The 16,814-nt window shown below is 38.3% G+C and overlaps 1 protein-coding gene across 10 annotated transcripts in view; it reads right to left on the minus strand.

Moving 5' to 3' along the window:
• The window catches only part of LOC146450134 (uncharacterized), a 92,054-nt gene that overhangs the window by 65,793 nt on the left and 9,447 nt on the right, over positions 1-16,814 (minus strand). For 4 of the 10 annotated variants that reach the window (XM_085100703.1, XM_085100700.1, XM_085100704.1 and 1 more), the window contains 5 exons: positions 14,768-15,583; positions 10,918-10,998; positions 8,352-8,759; positions 7,857-7,931; positions 7,579-7,653 (listed from right to left, as the gene is read on the minus strand). In XM_085100703.1, the coding sequence (XP_084956829.1) occupies positions 7,579-7,653; positions 7,857-7,931; positions 8,352-8,759; positions 10,918-10,998; positions 14,768-15,583 (1,455 nt within the window). Of the gene's footprint in view, positions 1-329; positions 1,157-1,840; positions 1,940-2,769; positions 2,804-4,160; positions 4,411-5,046; positions 6,506-7,578; positions 7,654-7,856; positions 7,932-8,351; positions 8,760-10,917; positions 10,999-14,767; positions 15,584-16,814 lie in introns of all 10 variants that reach the window. The other 6 variants (XM_085100705.1, XM_085100701.1, XR_014860381.1 and 3 more) reach the window with 5 other exon arrangements.

Below are 16,814 nucleotides of genomic sequence, written 5' to 3' on the forward strand. Positions count from 1 at the left end.
AAAATTGTTTCTTTTGCTGAGGTAATCTTTTCTAGAAAAGGCCAATTGTATAAAACGGAGCTTCTGCAAAAGTGCCTATTTCAACGCGATTTTATCCGGCCTCCAAGGAGAAAATTTTAAAAAAATTTCCCCAAAATAAATAAAGCTCTAAACAAAACGAAACTTATATTTTTAGAAGTAGTTCACCAAGCCCTTTATTCTGGCAAAGTTTGGGGAAATCGGTTTTTTCTATTTTGTATACGCTTAGTCGGTCCTTACAGCAAACCGTTCTTAAGAAATTCTAAACTCAAAAATGACAAGCATGCAATTTCTCCTCAAAATATCACAACCTGGTCAAGCATTTAGCTAATGAGAAAAAAGGAAATGATCGCCAAAGACAAATGGTTTTGATGTTTTACTAAAATCTTCAAACTAGTTCCATCAGAAAAATTAGGAGAACTAAGAATATGTATGCTGATTTTCTAATATTGGGGCTTAGGGTTTACATCATCATCACAATTTAAACCAAGGATAAAATTGAACCACAACATAGACACATATTTTCAAGTTTGGCGTTGCGGTCGCGGTTACTAAGGTCCCTAATGATGCAAGCCGCGAAACAGAATTCTTTAGCCTGCTTCCCACTTGTGCGATTGATAGGCATAATTAAGCACAAGCAAAGGAAGAAGTATCAAGGGAATTGTGTGTCAACCGGTGTGACATAAGAATATATTATTGAGTATAAGAGGTAAGCAGCACCGTAGGTGCGCCTGTCGCTATTGTGAACGGTATAAAATAAGTACAAGTAGAGGTACAAGAAAACCAAAGCACTTCCTGTCTCGTGGTAGATAATATTTAAATTTTGCCTCTGTGCTTTTCTCACAAGTGTGAACCAGGCTTCAGCAACAAAATTTTTCTGCTAAATCTGTACGACCTACAAGTGCCTCATCACATAATGCCTCCTTTAAAACTTGGTAAGTCGCTTCCTCCCGGCCTTTTCTCTGTTTCCATGCCAACAGCATAGCATATGCTTTCTCTGTGTATTCCTGTTTGCCTTTATCAAATCCAGTCAGCTCCCACTCCTCGAAGCCAAGTCGACGCCCAAGTGGAAGCCATTTCTCGGCAATCATCCCAGCAAGATATTCCAATTCTAAATTCGACGGACTGCCCTCTTTAACTGCAGTGATCGTTAAAAGAAATATTTCGAGAGGTGTCAACGAGTAAGATTATATGCTAAAAACAAAAAATATAAATGAAATAAGGGTTCAAGGGTCAGTAATTCTCCAAGAATCTCCTGAAACGGTAGTCTTTTCACAGACCTCTTATTTCTCAGAAGATCGTCGAGACGGGAAGCGACTAAAATATCGAGAGGAAGTGGCAGACTATTTGCACAACAAATTAAGAAAATAACCATCGGAGAATAAACTAATAAAAACAAATGTTTTTTATTGAATCAAAATATAACTAGAAATACGTGACTCGAAAAACCTCGCGAAGCTAGAGATGGGTGGACATTTGAGTTGGAGCGAAGGAATGAGCTTTTATTGAATCAAAATATAAAAATGCATATCTTCAGTTACATCGACATTTTAAACTAAAGATGGAGAAAACATTACGTCATAGAACTAGCAAGCTACAATCGGTAAGGGGCTCTGAATCACTAAGTTATGATTACAGGTCTATTATGAAGAACCTTTTTTTAATAAAACGTTCTATGAGGACTCTTGGGCGATATCTTGGGTTTTGGCTTAGTTAAAGAACAGTACAATTTGTAATTGGATGGATAGATGGATCAAATAATGGCCAGAAATTTGTATACATTACTTTAGCTAATTTCTTAACAAAATAGATATTATGTTACCTGTACAGGCAAGCTTCCTTTGTTTAGCCGGAGGAATCGTGCAACAGGCCACCGGAAAACTTCTCTTCACAGCTGAACTTTGATTTTCAGAAGATGTTCCTGTGCACAATAAAGGAATGAATTCGTGGCTTACAAATAAGCCTATGAATCTTTTCTATCATTAATTTATCGGCCAAGGGATGTTACCGAGATTAGAAACAGAGTGTTACAAAATGTGGTTTTCAGATTACAGCACATCGAACAGAATAATATTCGTTCTATAATTACTCTTTTGACTGCCAAGTCTTTGCTGAGAAGAGCTGTTCAATACGTTAACAAACTCGCGTATTAAATGTCCAAGAATAGTTGATACGTTGCCCCACAATTATTCAGACGAACTTAATATTTCTGAGTTCAAAAATGTATAACTGTAATCTTGGAAGATTTATAAGGTTTTGGTGCATTTAAAGCAACATTGGCGGAGGCAATAATGAATTACTTTTTTGATATTTGCGCAAACGCTATGAAACTTCAGGAATTTTGAGGAAATTTATTTAGGGTAGGAAAACATTGGTGTGCTCGGATAATGTTCATTGATGTTACCGTGACAACTAAAATCCCTTTTAAAAATGAAGAAAAGTCCTTTTCTCACTGTAACTTTTGTTACAGATTTTGATTACGTTTTGTTTAATGCGGCGATTTCCTGAAGTTTTGGCAATTTGGCCATTTGGCAATCGTGACTTAATTGCCACGTCATATGACGTCATAACCTTCCGTTGGGAACCTCAAAAGAAACACTCCGGTCTAGATAGGTCTAGATAGGATTAATTTTGCATAGAGGGATACAAAATTTTTGCTGGCAAAAGCACTGGGTAAATTGGTGCTGTTGCCGGATGAAATCATTACCGTAATGCAAAATATGTAGAGAAGTATGATGTAAGAACACTTACCAGGCTTCCCTGCCTCTTTATATTTGTTGAAAGCCTAAAATCAATCAGAGTTTACTCTTACTTCAGGTCTTTTAAAACAACAAATTTCAATATCTATTGGACACTTTTTGTTTTTTTATTTTTATTTTTCATTGGCTCACCATAACCAAATACCCTTCTTCGTAAAACACACATACGACAACAATTTAACTATATCTAAACTTTAAAGCATTTGAAACAGTGTTAATATTCATAACACGACAGAGCAGCCAGCGTATTACTACCGATCGGCCTAATCGAAGAACAACACAATAAAGGGGCAGTGTCAATGGTTTTTTGTGTTTAACTTTGAATAGCCAAAAAACATATTTGAATCGATGGAATCGTCAAAACAATAGTTCAGTTCTGTTAACAATAACCCTAATAATGCACAGAAACTAGTATTAATTGTCTTTTGCTGGTGATGGCTAGGATGGAAATGGATTGCAAATTGGAAAATTTGGCCAATTTTTTCAAGATCCTCCTGTGTACTGTAAGCTACTGTAGAGAAGTCGTCAAAAACTGCTTTTAGTTTATTCTTCCCGCTCTAACAGCAATTTCATGTTAGAAAAAAGGTTCTTTGTCAAATATTTGAGCCATTTTGACGAAAATATAGCAAAATCGCTATGACAATGCCATTTTGAAAACACGCTTGATGTAAGCAAAATGCTGTAATAAAACGAGAAAGTTTGAACCTTACTAAACTGATAGCGGATAAAATTTGGACGGAAATTGGATTTTTAGCTAAACTGAACCATGAGGGAATCTCAAAAGTTCAAATGTTAGTACCAAGAAATGGATCGAAAGTTTTACGGTTGTCTTTGGTATTTTGATTTACTGTAATAACAAAAAGCTGGAAACATTCGGCTAAATGAATTGAAGATTCCAATAACGCTAAACAAGCCACTGAAGTATTTTTAGCATCTAGCAGTTGATTGTCCGTGATCAAACTAATCGTTCAAACCGTTCGAATAACATCGATTTGTAATTAAAGAAATCCATTATCACCTTGGAAGACAAACCTCGCGTAATTCCAGCGTTTTCTTTGCCATGAACCTACAGCTCTATTCCAAGGTGATCAAATACTCAGGCTTTTATTAATCCAGATTGATTGTTATAGCTTCAGCTGTGATGGCTATCTCGGCCAGTTGGAAAATTTTAGCTTGCGATATGACAGCAAAGTGCACGCACCTTCATCCTTTAAATGACCGCCAAAACCTACTTGAGGCGGTCACCCCATTTATGTCGCTGCGATGTAAGTACTTGTTATTACTGAAAACAGCTAACATGATTTACCTTCTAAATGAATCGCACATGTCTCGCGCCTGCCCACCCGTGAAAAGCTAAGAATCTATAGTTTCTTTATCACTGACCTCAATCCAGGTTCGCAGTTTATCCAGTTGAAGTGGGCGCTCGGGCTCACAGCACAGGACTTTTGATTCCAAAGGAATGTAGTGTGCACAGTCATGGAGAAGACATGCCTTCTTATTGTGCCTCATGCAGCACTTGGCATCATCACCATGTTCTTCTAGACAGATTGTGCATCGAACACACATCTGGGTGGACATTGAACTGAGCCAGTGACACTCTTTCTTCAGTTCTTCCAAGAATTCCATTAAATGCCTGAGGAGTGTAAAGGAAAAAAATGAGTAAGACTAGGATGAGAGCTACCCAAAACATCCAAATAGTTTGGTCGTGCCTGTTATCTTGGTTTTCTATGTAATCGTTCTACTCACAATTACGTTTACCAATTCTTGGAACCACGACATTCAGCACAATTCCTGGTTTCATTCAGGATTTAGTGATTATGGAGACTAGAAGATACAGCACATTTCTAAGAGGTCATTGACCACCTTGCTCAGCTAGATTGTTTAAGATCACTTTGATAGACTTACATTCTACACGAGTGATTACAACTGAGTCCCGTGATCAATGACTATGTACATGAGATGGGGATGATAGCGAGCTCACATAACAGGACAGATGAGGAAAGGAAATTGTTCAATAATTTCCTTGCGAGACCAGAAAAACAGCTTATTTTTTTCGCATTTTTACGTGATCTTTTGACTTTCTGTCCTTTAGGATACGAGCACAACGAGAAATAAACAACGCAATTAAAATGCTTTTGGGAGTTTTAAAGCTGCCAGGACATTTTGCTATCCTCTTTTCGGCTGTTCTGTTGAGAAAACTCGTTTGAAGGTAATTATTTCTTCTTCCCATTATCATAACGCAATGCATAATGAAATTAAAAATACCTACCACAAAACGTTCATACAATGCTCTAAAGAAGAAGACATAGGCTCAGCTGGGTCCTTATTGGGGGGATCCTTGATATAAATCTTGATGACGGTTTTGTAGCACACCAAACGAAGGAAATGGCCGTCCTCACCGAGGGCAAACTTAGCCGCATTCGCGTGCAGACTATACTCATTACGATGCATCGGTGACAGCCATTTTCCAATGAGTACAACTAGTCGACAGAAAAGCCCACTCGGGACATAGTTGGTCTTCACAAAAGTGAGGTATACTGGCGCAGTGCAGTTACTCGTCATCTCGTCCACTGTATTTTCTTCCTGGGCGTTAGTTGTTAGCATACATGGGACGAGGATGGGCGAATCTTCACTTTCGGTTGATGGCCATTTCAATATCAGGTTGAACTTTTCCATCAAAGAAATCAAGGAATTTTTAATGGGATCAAGGTTCTGTTTATGGCAGGCGTGATCGAGCAACCGTTCGCTAAGAATTCCTTCATCACCTAATACTTCGCGATCTTGTATTAGCCACATTTCATCGTCATCATTGGGTGCCACTTTTATAATTTCACAAATGACGTTGATAAGCCACTGGGGATCCAAGACAACCAGACCGTCATAGTCGTCAGCACGTTTATGGTAAACTATTGTACCACGGGAATGCAAGAAATGTAAAAGTTCGCCAAAATCATCCTCGTGGTCAAATGTACAGTAATGCGACACAATGTCTTTCTCAAACGTTTTCTCTTTGAGGTACTTCTTGTCTTGCCAGATTTTCTTGCTTATTTCTTTCTCGACTCGATGCCATTGCAAGGGGATCACTTTCTTTGTATGTGGCATTTTTTCGACCGTATCTAGAATCTCTTTTCGCAACGTTTTAATGTCCTCCTGATGTGGCTTGTCTGCTGACTTACCAGCCTTTGTATTATCAACTGGTAAATGCTTGACGATGTGATTAGCGAATACCGCAAGAACCCTTGAGCATTCCCTAACTACGCATTGCATTTGTTTGCTTGGGTCTGTAACACCATCTGCGTGGGTGCCCACAAGTATAACCGGTGGATGGGCACGTGGTGATTGAGGTGTCGACTTCTCATTTTGATAACTCTTCTCTAAAGAGTGTATCAAGTCCATCCATCTCAGCAAGTGATCCAAGTTAGTATCCTCACAATCACGGGCTCTTACAGTGTGTTCTTTGCGATTTACATTTACTCGACACTTTGCTCTTTCAGTGAGACTCTTTTCAAGATTAAACACTAGTAAATATATGTCTTCTAAGGACATGAAAATGGGATGTATGGCACGAAAGAGGTCTTGACCTGCAAAGTCCCAAATGACTGTCCAAATTTTGTCACCTTGGTCAACTTCAACTTTGCTATTCTCCACTTGTTCCAAAAGAGAGGCAACACCTTCAGGCATAACTTCTTCCTTCTTGTGGACGGCAAGAAACGATTCCTTTTGCTTTACTGGCCATGAACGAAAAGAAAAGGTAATCAAGGATTAAAAGGATAAAAATAGTGAGCTAGTGAGTCGTTTATCCTTTTTGGAAATTCACTAAAAATTCACTAAAGCACCTTAACGCAACCAAAGCCACCTAAAGTAGGTATTAACTTTCCCAAATAAAGAGTAGTCTGGTACATGGCTGTTGACAGAAGATAATGCCAACCCTCGTCTCGGAAAAGTTAAGTACCATTTATATAACACTATGAGAAATGACTATCAAAGTAATTCGTTGATTCCATTAGATATATTCATCCTAAACAATTTGTGATTTTGACTTTAAGGAATGTAAGATAGAAATAAGCCGCAAAGACCACCCCGCTGAACTCCACAAATAACTGATTAGAGGTCACATGTTAAAAGCCTTTGTTGTTTCATACTTCAGTCCACAGGGGGGAACGGGTTGAGCGGCGATCGAAGCAGGACACGTGGTTTTGAAGCTCGCTTATTTTTGAGGTCAGTAAGCAACTAAATCATGGAAATACTAGAAATATGGTAAGACCAGGGAGGAGGACAAGACAGTCACTAAGTAGTACATCAAGTAAAAAGGGCTCCTCGTCTTCTCACGCCAAGAAATGACCAAACTGAAGTGGAATAAATGGCGGCCACCGAGAACAAAGCCGAAACTTCTTCACTAGCCGATCTATGAAGAACACTAAAGCAAATCAAAGTGAACACGGAAAAACTTGTTCAAGAAGTGGAAACTCTTAACTAAAAGGTTACTACGAAGTTTTAAAAGAAAGCCTGACTTTTACACAGTGCCAAGTAGAGGAAATAATTCAAGAAAACTATAAATAAATATTTCAGTCCACAGTTTGAAATTTGGGTCATTAATCACAGAATAACTCCTGTCAGCCCGCCCTTTGATCTTTCAACGTGAAATTTAAAATCACTACAGGGAGGCAAGGAACGAGATTATACCATTATTTTTTTAAGGAAAATTTTTACTAGCAGTGGAGATGTAAAGCACTTCAGTGCAGTGATCCCTTTTATGACCGACCCATTCACAAATAGTTTGAAAAAATATCCGCCTACTTACGATTTCCTTCCATGTTTTCCTGCTGAATGTTTTGATGTTGCGCGTGTCGGCTCACTGGAGGGTTTCCTTCACCAGCTGTCGATAGAATACATGTAGGACGGTCAGTAGGGCGTTCAGGAAAGTGATTTAAGTAATAAAAATTAACGTAATAATGTCATTTATCTTTAGTAGCCCTAACATATTTTTCCCAGCAGTGAGATATAAAGCACTTCGGTGTAGTGATCTCTTTTAAGACCAACCCATTCAGAAATAGTTTGAAAAAATAATTGCCTACTTACGATTTTCTTCCACGTTTTCCTCCGGAATGTTTTGATGTTGGGCGTCTCGGCTCACTGGATGGTTTCGTTCACCAGCTGTCAATAGAACGGTCGGTAGGGTATTCAGAAAAGTAATTTTTCACGTAAATGAGCGCATTGGCAACTGAATTCTTAAAACATCCTGCTGCACTAGTTTTATGGTGTTACGTGATAAAAGAACACGGGATTATACATCTCTCCTTATGCAAACTAGTTTTTTCTTTGTTTATGCGAACTATAAAATTTTTTCTTCATAGAGTCCTTTTTATTAAGTAATATGAAGACGCTTGGAACACTCATTGGTACATTTTGGGTCCCAGTACTGTGGATTGGCCAGGTCGTGTAAACACGGTTTCTAGTAAGTGAGGTGGGCGATATAGAAAAACAGATCTGTTGTAAAAGATCAACAATCAACGAGGGAATCTTTAAACAAACAATAACACTTTGTTATTATTAAATTAGAACTAATTATCTTACCATCTCCCCTGACCACTTCCTCTAACATGGGATCTAGGTCTTCAGCTTCAACAGTTCCCATCAGACTTTCGACCGATAACTCTGAAAGCTTGCTGGACAGCAACTCATTGATTTTTGCAGCCATCTTGTGATCGAATATATTTGTGCCTTTAATATGAGCGGGATTTGTCCAAGCACCAGTTCCAGCATCCATGACAGGGGGAATCATGGTCACTCCTTCCGTGCTGGGTTCAGATTCATCAAATGGTTCGCCTCTTAGATTTTTACTGAGGCTCGTTTTGCCAACACGGTCTTGACCAACCAGTAAAACTTTGACACGCTTATCATATGTCCAACCAGTCTCAAGAGCTCTATTGTAAGCTGCAAGCGCTTTCTCCCCTCCAGCTCGAACATACCAGGGAGTCAAATCTAAAAACAGTTATATTTCGGTCAACCGGCTAAATACAATCCTCCTCTCTCAAAAGAAAACTGATCAATATAAGAAAGAAGCAAAAAGTCGTGTTAGTTTAGCGAGAGAGATAACTTAAACAAATCCATCAGGGTGTCTAATGGATCGTTTTTACTTCAGCGTCATGCATTTAATACATCAATTATTTCCTTTCTCACTTAAATTTTGCCTAATCCTTGGAGGTTTTGACACAAAAAAGGAAAAACAATGAAGGACTCTGATAGTCGTAGGAAAGTAATGTTATCGTGGAGACGGCTCATTCCACGCGAACTCTACGAACCAGCACACACCCAGAAAGTATGGCTGTGTTCCGAGTTGGAATTAGTATAAGAACCAATTGTTATGGAGAGTAGTTGTCTCGCATAGCCAAGTCCTCTCTTTTCCGGGCAACGCTAGCCCCTAATTCAATTCATGGTAAATTGTGGCGAGAGAATCTATCCGGGGTGACCTTTGGTACGATTCAAGGAATATAATATTTATTTACAGATACTAAACCGTTAGATATAGTCTAGAAATTTACAGTTAGATCTTGACTTGATTGCGACTAAAGTATTTTGGGGGTTAACGGAATTCTGTTGTTTCTAAGCCTATTACATAAATCACTGAGGAAATTGAAAATTTACAAAGGCTGTAAATCAGGATTTACAACCTGTAAATAATAATTTACATGTTTTATAAATTTGTGTTTTGTAAAACAAAATTTAAATGAAATTTGCAGTTACGTAAACATGTAAATCTACTGTAAAAAGACATTTAGAGAGTAGCTTTATTTGAAAGACCATGTAAAAAAAGTGTAAATTATACCAACAAAATTTACAGCATCTGCGAGTGTAAATTACTTGTAAATCATTGTAATAGACCATGTAAATAGTTTGTAAATGGTAGATCCTGTAAATATTCTCTAAATTCAGATAAGGAGACTGCTAGGCAGATCCTGTAATTATCCTGTAAATTAAAAAAAGGGAGACTGCTCAGCAGAACTGTAAATATCTTGTAAATTAAAAAGGGAGACTGTTCAGATCTTGTAAAATATCCTGTAAATTAGAAAACGGAGACTGCTCAGACCCTGTAAACCACCGACCAGTTAGCTCAGTTGGTAGAGCACCGGACTACCGTGCCGAAGGTCGTGGGTTCAAACCCCGGCCGGACCAACACTCAGGATCTTTAAATAATTGAGGAGAAAGCGCTGCCTTTGCTCTGACATCTGCAAATGGTTAGACTTTCTAGTCTTCTCGGATAAGAAAGATAAACCGTAGGCCCCGTCTCACAACCCTTGTTTGTAAATAACTCTGTGGGACATTAAAGAACCCACTCGCTGTTCGCAAAGAGTAGGGGATGTAGTTCCCTATGTTGTGGTCTGGTCTTTGTGTGTATACTCGAAAGGTTGGTTGGGGAATGGTTAGGTGGTGAGTTTACCCAAATTGTAATTTCAAAACTTTCACCCGAAGTCCAGAGAAACTGCTGCGAACCTCCTTAAGGTGGTATTAGTTTACAACGAAAGAAAGTGAATTACAAATTGGAAAGGTTTTCCGAGAAGAATTTTTCCTGTACAAAATACCATACTGCTCTTTTAAGCATCACATATTTATTACGGACTTCAGTTCTCTAAAGAACCACCTCTTTCGATAAAAGACTTAAGCTAAAAGCAATTGAGGGCCACACTCTAGACTGTGCAATGCAAAGTGAAGTAGGTTCTCAGCTGTGCACTTGTAGCACATTTTTGGGATAAATATTAAGTCTAATTGACCTCCTTTAAAGTACATCGAACTAGGAACTGTTTTCCATAAATAGTAAGCATGAGAAATGAAAAGCAAACAACTGACCAAATTAACAAATTTTGTATCTTTATGTTTTAAGTTTTGGTCGAAACGCAAAACGCACGCTTACGTTTTTTTTCGAAAATGCTTATGAAACAGCATGATGCAAGAAAATCTGGAAAAAATACTATGTTCTGCTCTATTTTTAGTTTTGGGGCTTTTGAATATGCGTGCGGTCGAGTGACGTCATCGACTGAACACCCTTACACCAAATAAAAATTGAAATATTGACCAAATTTGGTTTGATATGACCAAACAAGTGCTCAGTTAAAGCAAAGAATTCAGATTTCTGTAAACCTACCTCTTTGCTCAGCTATCGACGCCCTCGTCTCTGGTCCTGTTTCACCACGTTCTACTCGCTTGTGGTCAACTCTGATTTTACCTGAAAAAAAAACAATTTTCCTGATTACCTTAAGTTTCAGTTTCAGTTTCAGTCTATTTTATTAACACTTAGATATAGCATTTACATTGTATACGTGAACCGTAGGAATAAAATAACAAATAAAAGGAGAAAAAGAAAGAATTTAATGGTTTTTGTAGAAGTGTACGCTGGTCAGTGGAGCTTAGCTTTCGAGCTGACCACCTCTATATTCTAAATGGAAATACTAATATTGCTTGGTGCCATGGCAACTATGGGCGATCATTTTTTTATCAAAATATACATAGTTGTATTACCCTTGAGAGTTAAGCAGAATTCTTTTACACTGTTTTTCAACTAGAAGTAGCTAAGTGACTTTAGAGAGCTCAACTGACCATTGAGATTGAAAACAATCTATTTTTCTCACAACAAAATCTTTGATTCAGACATTCTACATTTCTATAACTCTAAAAGAAGGGGGCGGAGGGACACTCATCTGAATTTTTAGTTGGGGTGTGCGGCTTGGTTCTCCAAATCCTGACACCTTAAAATTAAAAATCGATATGACAAAGAATGCAAAACGACGGTTAACATTATGGTAACCATGTCTCATCGTCTTGAAAATCTGCCGTGGTATCGGCCCACGCTTAAACACGATCGTCAATTACGTCAGTTGAGGGTAATAGTAGACAAATCTGATTAACTGGCATTGTTTTGTGAGCTCCTCTACCTAGTTTGGGTCGAAGGCTGACATAGTGATGCTCGTGCACGTGTCCCAGTACAAGCTGGCTGCTGCCGCCAACATCACGTTCTGGACGGCTAGTTAAGTCATGTGGTTTTTTCCACTGACTGGCCTGTCAATAAGAGCTCCGCAGTTCCTGAGGAATGTGCCATCAAACTCAAATTCTGATTCGAACAAATAACCATCAAAATTCCAATCGTTCAACTCGATATTGCTTGCACGAAAAATCTGATCTTTTAGTCAATTGTTAGTCACAAGGGTTGACCAGAGTTGAGTTTCTGTTTTCCAAATCTTTGTGGTTCTTTTTTTTTTCTTTTTTCATTTAGTAGCGTAGGTTGCTGCTCTTAGCCACGGCGTTAGGACTTAACCTCACTTGAGGCCTGGACGATATCTCTATGGCCATTCACTTTCTCTCAGGACCGTCAGCCATCATAGAATGTCTGAGACTTTGCGTTCTCTCTTGCCACGATATATTAATTTAGTGTTGTAACTTAGTTACAATTTTATTTTGTACGATATTTGTATTTTCTTTTTTCTTCTTCCCCAACTCAAAGATGGTAATGTTATAGCCATATTGTGTCTCAGGCCATGCAATTTTGTTATTAGTGTATTTGCTTGTGAACTAATAACTTTTTGTTGCTGTTGCTGTTGGTGTTGTTGTTGTTGTTGTTGTTGATAAAGCTTAGTATAAAAGCAACGCAATGATTTGGGATAAAGTTAGCAATAAGCTTAATCACGAGGGTCATAATTTTTTTAATGGAAGAACATTAGCACTATACACTGCTTGTCATTAGACAAATGTTCCCTTTACTTATCTCACAACTGAAACTGTTTTCTCGATTTCTTTTACTATACATAGATAATTCATCAGCGACAGGAAGTCGTCTCGTCCAATACGGTCTGTGATCCGTGCTCATGATTAATAAAACTCATGACTTGACTACAGTACAAAACTCTGAGAGGAGATGGGCGATGCTGTCCTGCAAAATATTTTGAGCCGGTCTTACAGATCCAATCTATGAAATGTCATTAATTGTCTAAAACCGGAAAAATCAATTACCAAGGCAGACTTGAGTTAAATTTCACTAGATTCGCCGAGTAATCTTAACTTCATTTAGCAACAACTAAGCTGATAGATGTTATTTGCCGCTTATATTACTCGCCCGTTAAGGAGTTTATCAGTGGCGGATCAATCGAGAACCAATTTTCTGTAAGGTGGAGGTCTCGCATGAAAAATAAGCTCTCGTGTTACTACTCTTGATACTTTTTGTGGCTTTATAAGGCTTCCTGGAGAAGGCCAGACTTGGAAAATCTGAGGGCTACGACATTGAAAAGCCAGAGTGACTATGCGCGTATCATTTATGCTGAATCCATATTGATTTTAACATATTCAGCTCTAGTTGAGCAAGGCATTATTGTGACTTATATACCTGCCAGTATTGATAACGGCAGTTATCACACTCATGTTTAAAAGCAGCGTGCCAGGTGATTGCAGTGAAATTTGATGGTTTGCATGAGGCAATAAATTAACTAGCACAAGTCACAATGGTCGAGACAGTCTCTGGACCACGATGCATAAAACACTAGATGTGCGAATTGGATTTACGAGAAACTCTTTGCAATAGTCTTATATGGCCCTACTCGAGTCGCCTCTGTGAGAAGATGCGCCTAAACAAAAGTCCGCCTTTCCTTCCATTCATGCACTACCGACGTCTTAAGATTTTAGACTGGGTGAAACAACTGCGCACGAGTCACCAAAATCGTGAGCTTTTGGGGGCTTAAATGAAGTCAGCTTATAGCTCCAATTTTTTTTTTAAATTTTTAACTGGCGATTCCTGACTCACTATGAATCTACTATTTTTTTACGAGGTTGAAAATTCTCGTTATGTTCGCCTGATTTATGCGTCTCGTGTTTACCTTGACGCATTATCCGATGTCTGAGACAGAATTATGGCAAGATATGCTATTAATTGGTTCCGTAAAGAAAGGGAAGAGAAAAATGGTCGCAATTAGCTCAGAGGTCACTGCACAGACGCTCTCTCGTTCCTGAGCCTGTGATCTTGTTGATGGCGCCGTCAGACCGTTGTAAGTCACATTTTTTTCTTCCAAATGTGTGTATGCTTTTTGTTTTTCGTTGTTGTTGTTGTTGTTGTTGTTGTTTTGCCCGCTCAGCTATCAACTAAAATTTCGGCTAATTCTAAGCCATGAGTTAATTATGACGTTCTCGGGTAACGTTTACTTCTAATGTGTTTTCTCGGTTTCCGGAGTACCATTCGAAGAATACCGAAGAACTTCCAATCGCTTTCGAGACCGGAAGAACACAGGTTCTCAATTTCTGACGATACACGGCACGACCTGTCAATAAATTCACGTTCGTTAGCAACTTATCCCCCAGGCAATACTGAACGACACGTTATTGGTCAGTGAAATATAACTAGGCAAAAATTAGACATAACAGCAAACAGATTCCTTAACGAGAATGATGTATTATTCAGTAAGTGACACAGGCATAGTACTCAGGAAAAAAGTTCGAGTAATCCTATCAGGAGTCGAACCAAAAACCTTCCGATTAATAGTTTCCTTAAGCTGACAGCTGACAGTTAAAATTTTGGCCCATAATCAGGTATCAGGTAACCTGATGCAGACTCACAAAAGAGGTTTGTGATTTTCCACAACAAGTCAAGACAAACGCAAAATGTGCTCCAACTCTCGGGAAGACTGTATAATGATATATTACAATTCTAATTAGCTATATAAAAAATTCGCAAATTGAATACAGTAGAACCTTTCCTTACGGACACCTCTTTAATACGGACACCTCTCTATTATGGAAAGTTCACTTGGTCCCTGGGAGACCGAAATCCATATAAAGTCTACCTCCCTAAAACGGACACCTCTATAATGCAGACACTTATCCCTGTCCCCTTGGTGTCCGTAATAAAGAGGTTCGACTGTATTAAATTCTTAAAGTTTCTACAGATCCAATAGTGCGTAATTGTAATGGGAGCCCGTTCCACAGATACGGCTTAGCCGCCTGCGATGCACACTTACCCAGGGTATTATATCGTGGTATCATATCATGTTGGTACTCGTCAAAGTCATCATAATTTTCATCACAGTCATAATAATCTCCTATCTCGTCATCTTGACCGAAAATGTAATCGTCATAATCATAGTCTCTCTCGCCAATAGTGTCAACATCACCATGATCATAAGCATCGTCATAATCATAGTCTCTCTCATCAATAGTGTCAACATCACCATGATCATAAGCATCGTCATAATCATAGTCTCTCTCATCAATAGTGTCAACATCACCATGATCATAAGCATCGTCATAATCATAGTCTCTCTCATCGATAATGTCAACATCACCATGATCACAAGCATCGTCATAATCATAGTCTCTCTCATCAATAGTGTCAACATCACCATGATCATAAGCATCGTCATAATCATAGTCTCTCTCATCAATAGTGTCAACATCACCATGATCACAAGCATCATCATAATCATAGTCTCTCTCATCAACAGTGTCAACATCACCATGATCATAAGCATCGTCATAATCATAGTCTCTCTCATCAATAGTGTCAACATCATCATGATCATAAGCATCGTCATAATCATAGTCTCTCTCATCAATAGTGTCAACATCATCATGATCATAAGCATCGTCATAATCATAGTCTCTCTCACCAATAGTGTCAACATCATCATGATCATAAGCATAATCACCATAATCGTAATCAATCTCAAAACTATCGTCATAATTCTCATGATCATAATCATCATGATAAGCATCACTATCCTGGTAGTCATCACTGTAACTGATTCCAATCGTACTATACAGGTCGCCATCGTCATCTTTGGTAATGAGGAAAAAAAACAGAACAAAAGTGTTTTATAAGACAAAAATTGTTACTGGTGAATAATTTCCTTAACCAAAAATTGTGGGGAGACGTAATAACTTATAACAGTATGCTCAGCTTAATATCAAGCGAACAACTAAAACTATAGAAACACGAAAATTTGAAACCACCCCTACATATGAAACAACAGTTTTATTAGAGGCTTTAAAGATAAGCTTTTTATTTCCCTTTCTCTCCTTAAAATGAAATCATGGTAAAGCCACAATAGCCCATTTTAGCGTTCTGTGCTTCGTGTACTGGTCTTTGGGTGGAAGTGAAGCTGAAATTGACTCAGATACAGACATTAGCGCTTTTTAAACGTGACTATTAACTAGTTGGCGTAAGAATCATATCATGGAAACACCTTGGAAATTTTACGTTTGTTTGAAACACGTAAAAAAAGCCCTTTATACCCATCATTTTCTTATGAGGAGCAGTGAGATTTGTATAAAAAAGTGAACTTTAGCCTCGCCTTTAATCAATAGCCAGGTCATTTGGCACGAAACAGAACAATATCGTTATATTTCGGCTTTCATTATAACACATTGTCAAACGTAACCGGACAAACAATTCGATAAACTTATATAGATGGCGGCTAGGAAGGTGATAAGGAATATTAATAAGCTAAAAATTTCATCTCAAAATCATAGAACAAAGATTTAAAAAATACAAGTTCTTCAGCAGCCTTGATACCTACAGTAGGTTGAGTAAGGGTTTGAGATTCTTAATTTTCAAACTCATTAATAATTCATCAAGGGAAAAGAAAGAAAATCACTCTTTCTTCAGAAATCCAAACACCTTGAAGTCGTTTAAAAAAAAATCAGCTGCGCCTCGTTCTTTCAACCTACTTCTCAGTGTTTGAATATCTGACGAAACGCACCTTCTTCTGTTTCAGATATGACTTAACAAAGATTCTAGAAAACATAACTGATTGGAAAAGTTATTTTTAATGGTCACGCAAATTCAAATTACATAGGTGTTGGAACATGGCTGAGATATGGTCGATGAAATGTTCGTCCCATCGTACTCTTTTAAAACACTCATCGGTCTTGCCTGTATATTCTGCATTAGTACATACCACACAAGTGAATAGTGCTTTTCGCGCGCGCTGATTGGCTAGCTCGGAGGTGATTAGCCAAGTACTATTCACCTCCAAGCAACCGAACAGAAACAAGACGGCTTCCCGT

Source organism: Pavona decussata, unplaced genomic scaffold, assembly GCF_977016875.1.
Source record: "Pavona decussata unplaced genomic scaffold, jaPavDecu1.1 SCAFFOLD_491, whole genome shotgun sequence".
In the NCBI taxonomy this organism is placed as follows: Eukaryota; Metazoa; Cnidaria; class Anthozoa; order Scleractinia; family Agariciidae; genus Pavona; species Pavona decussata.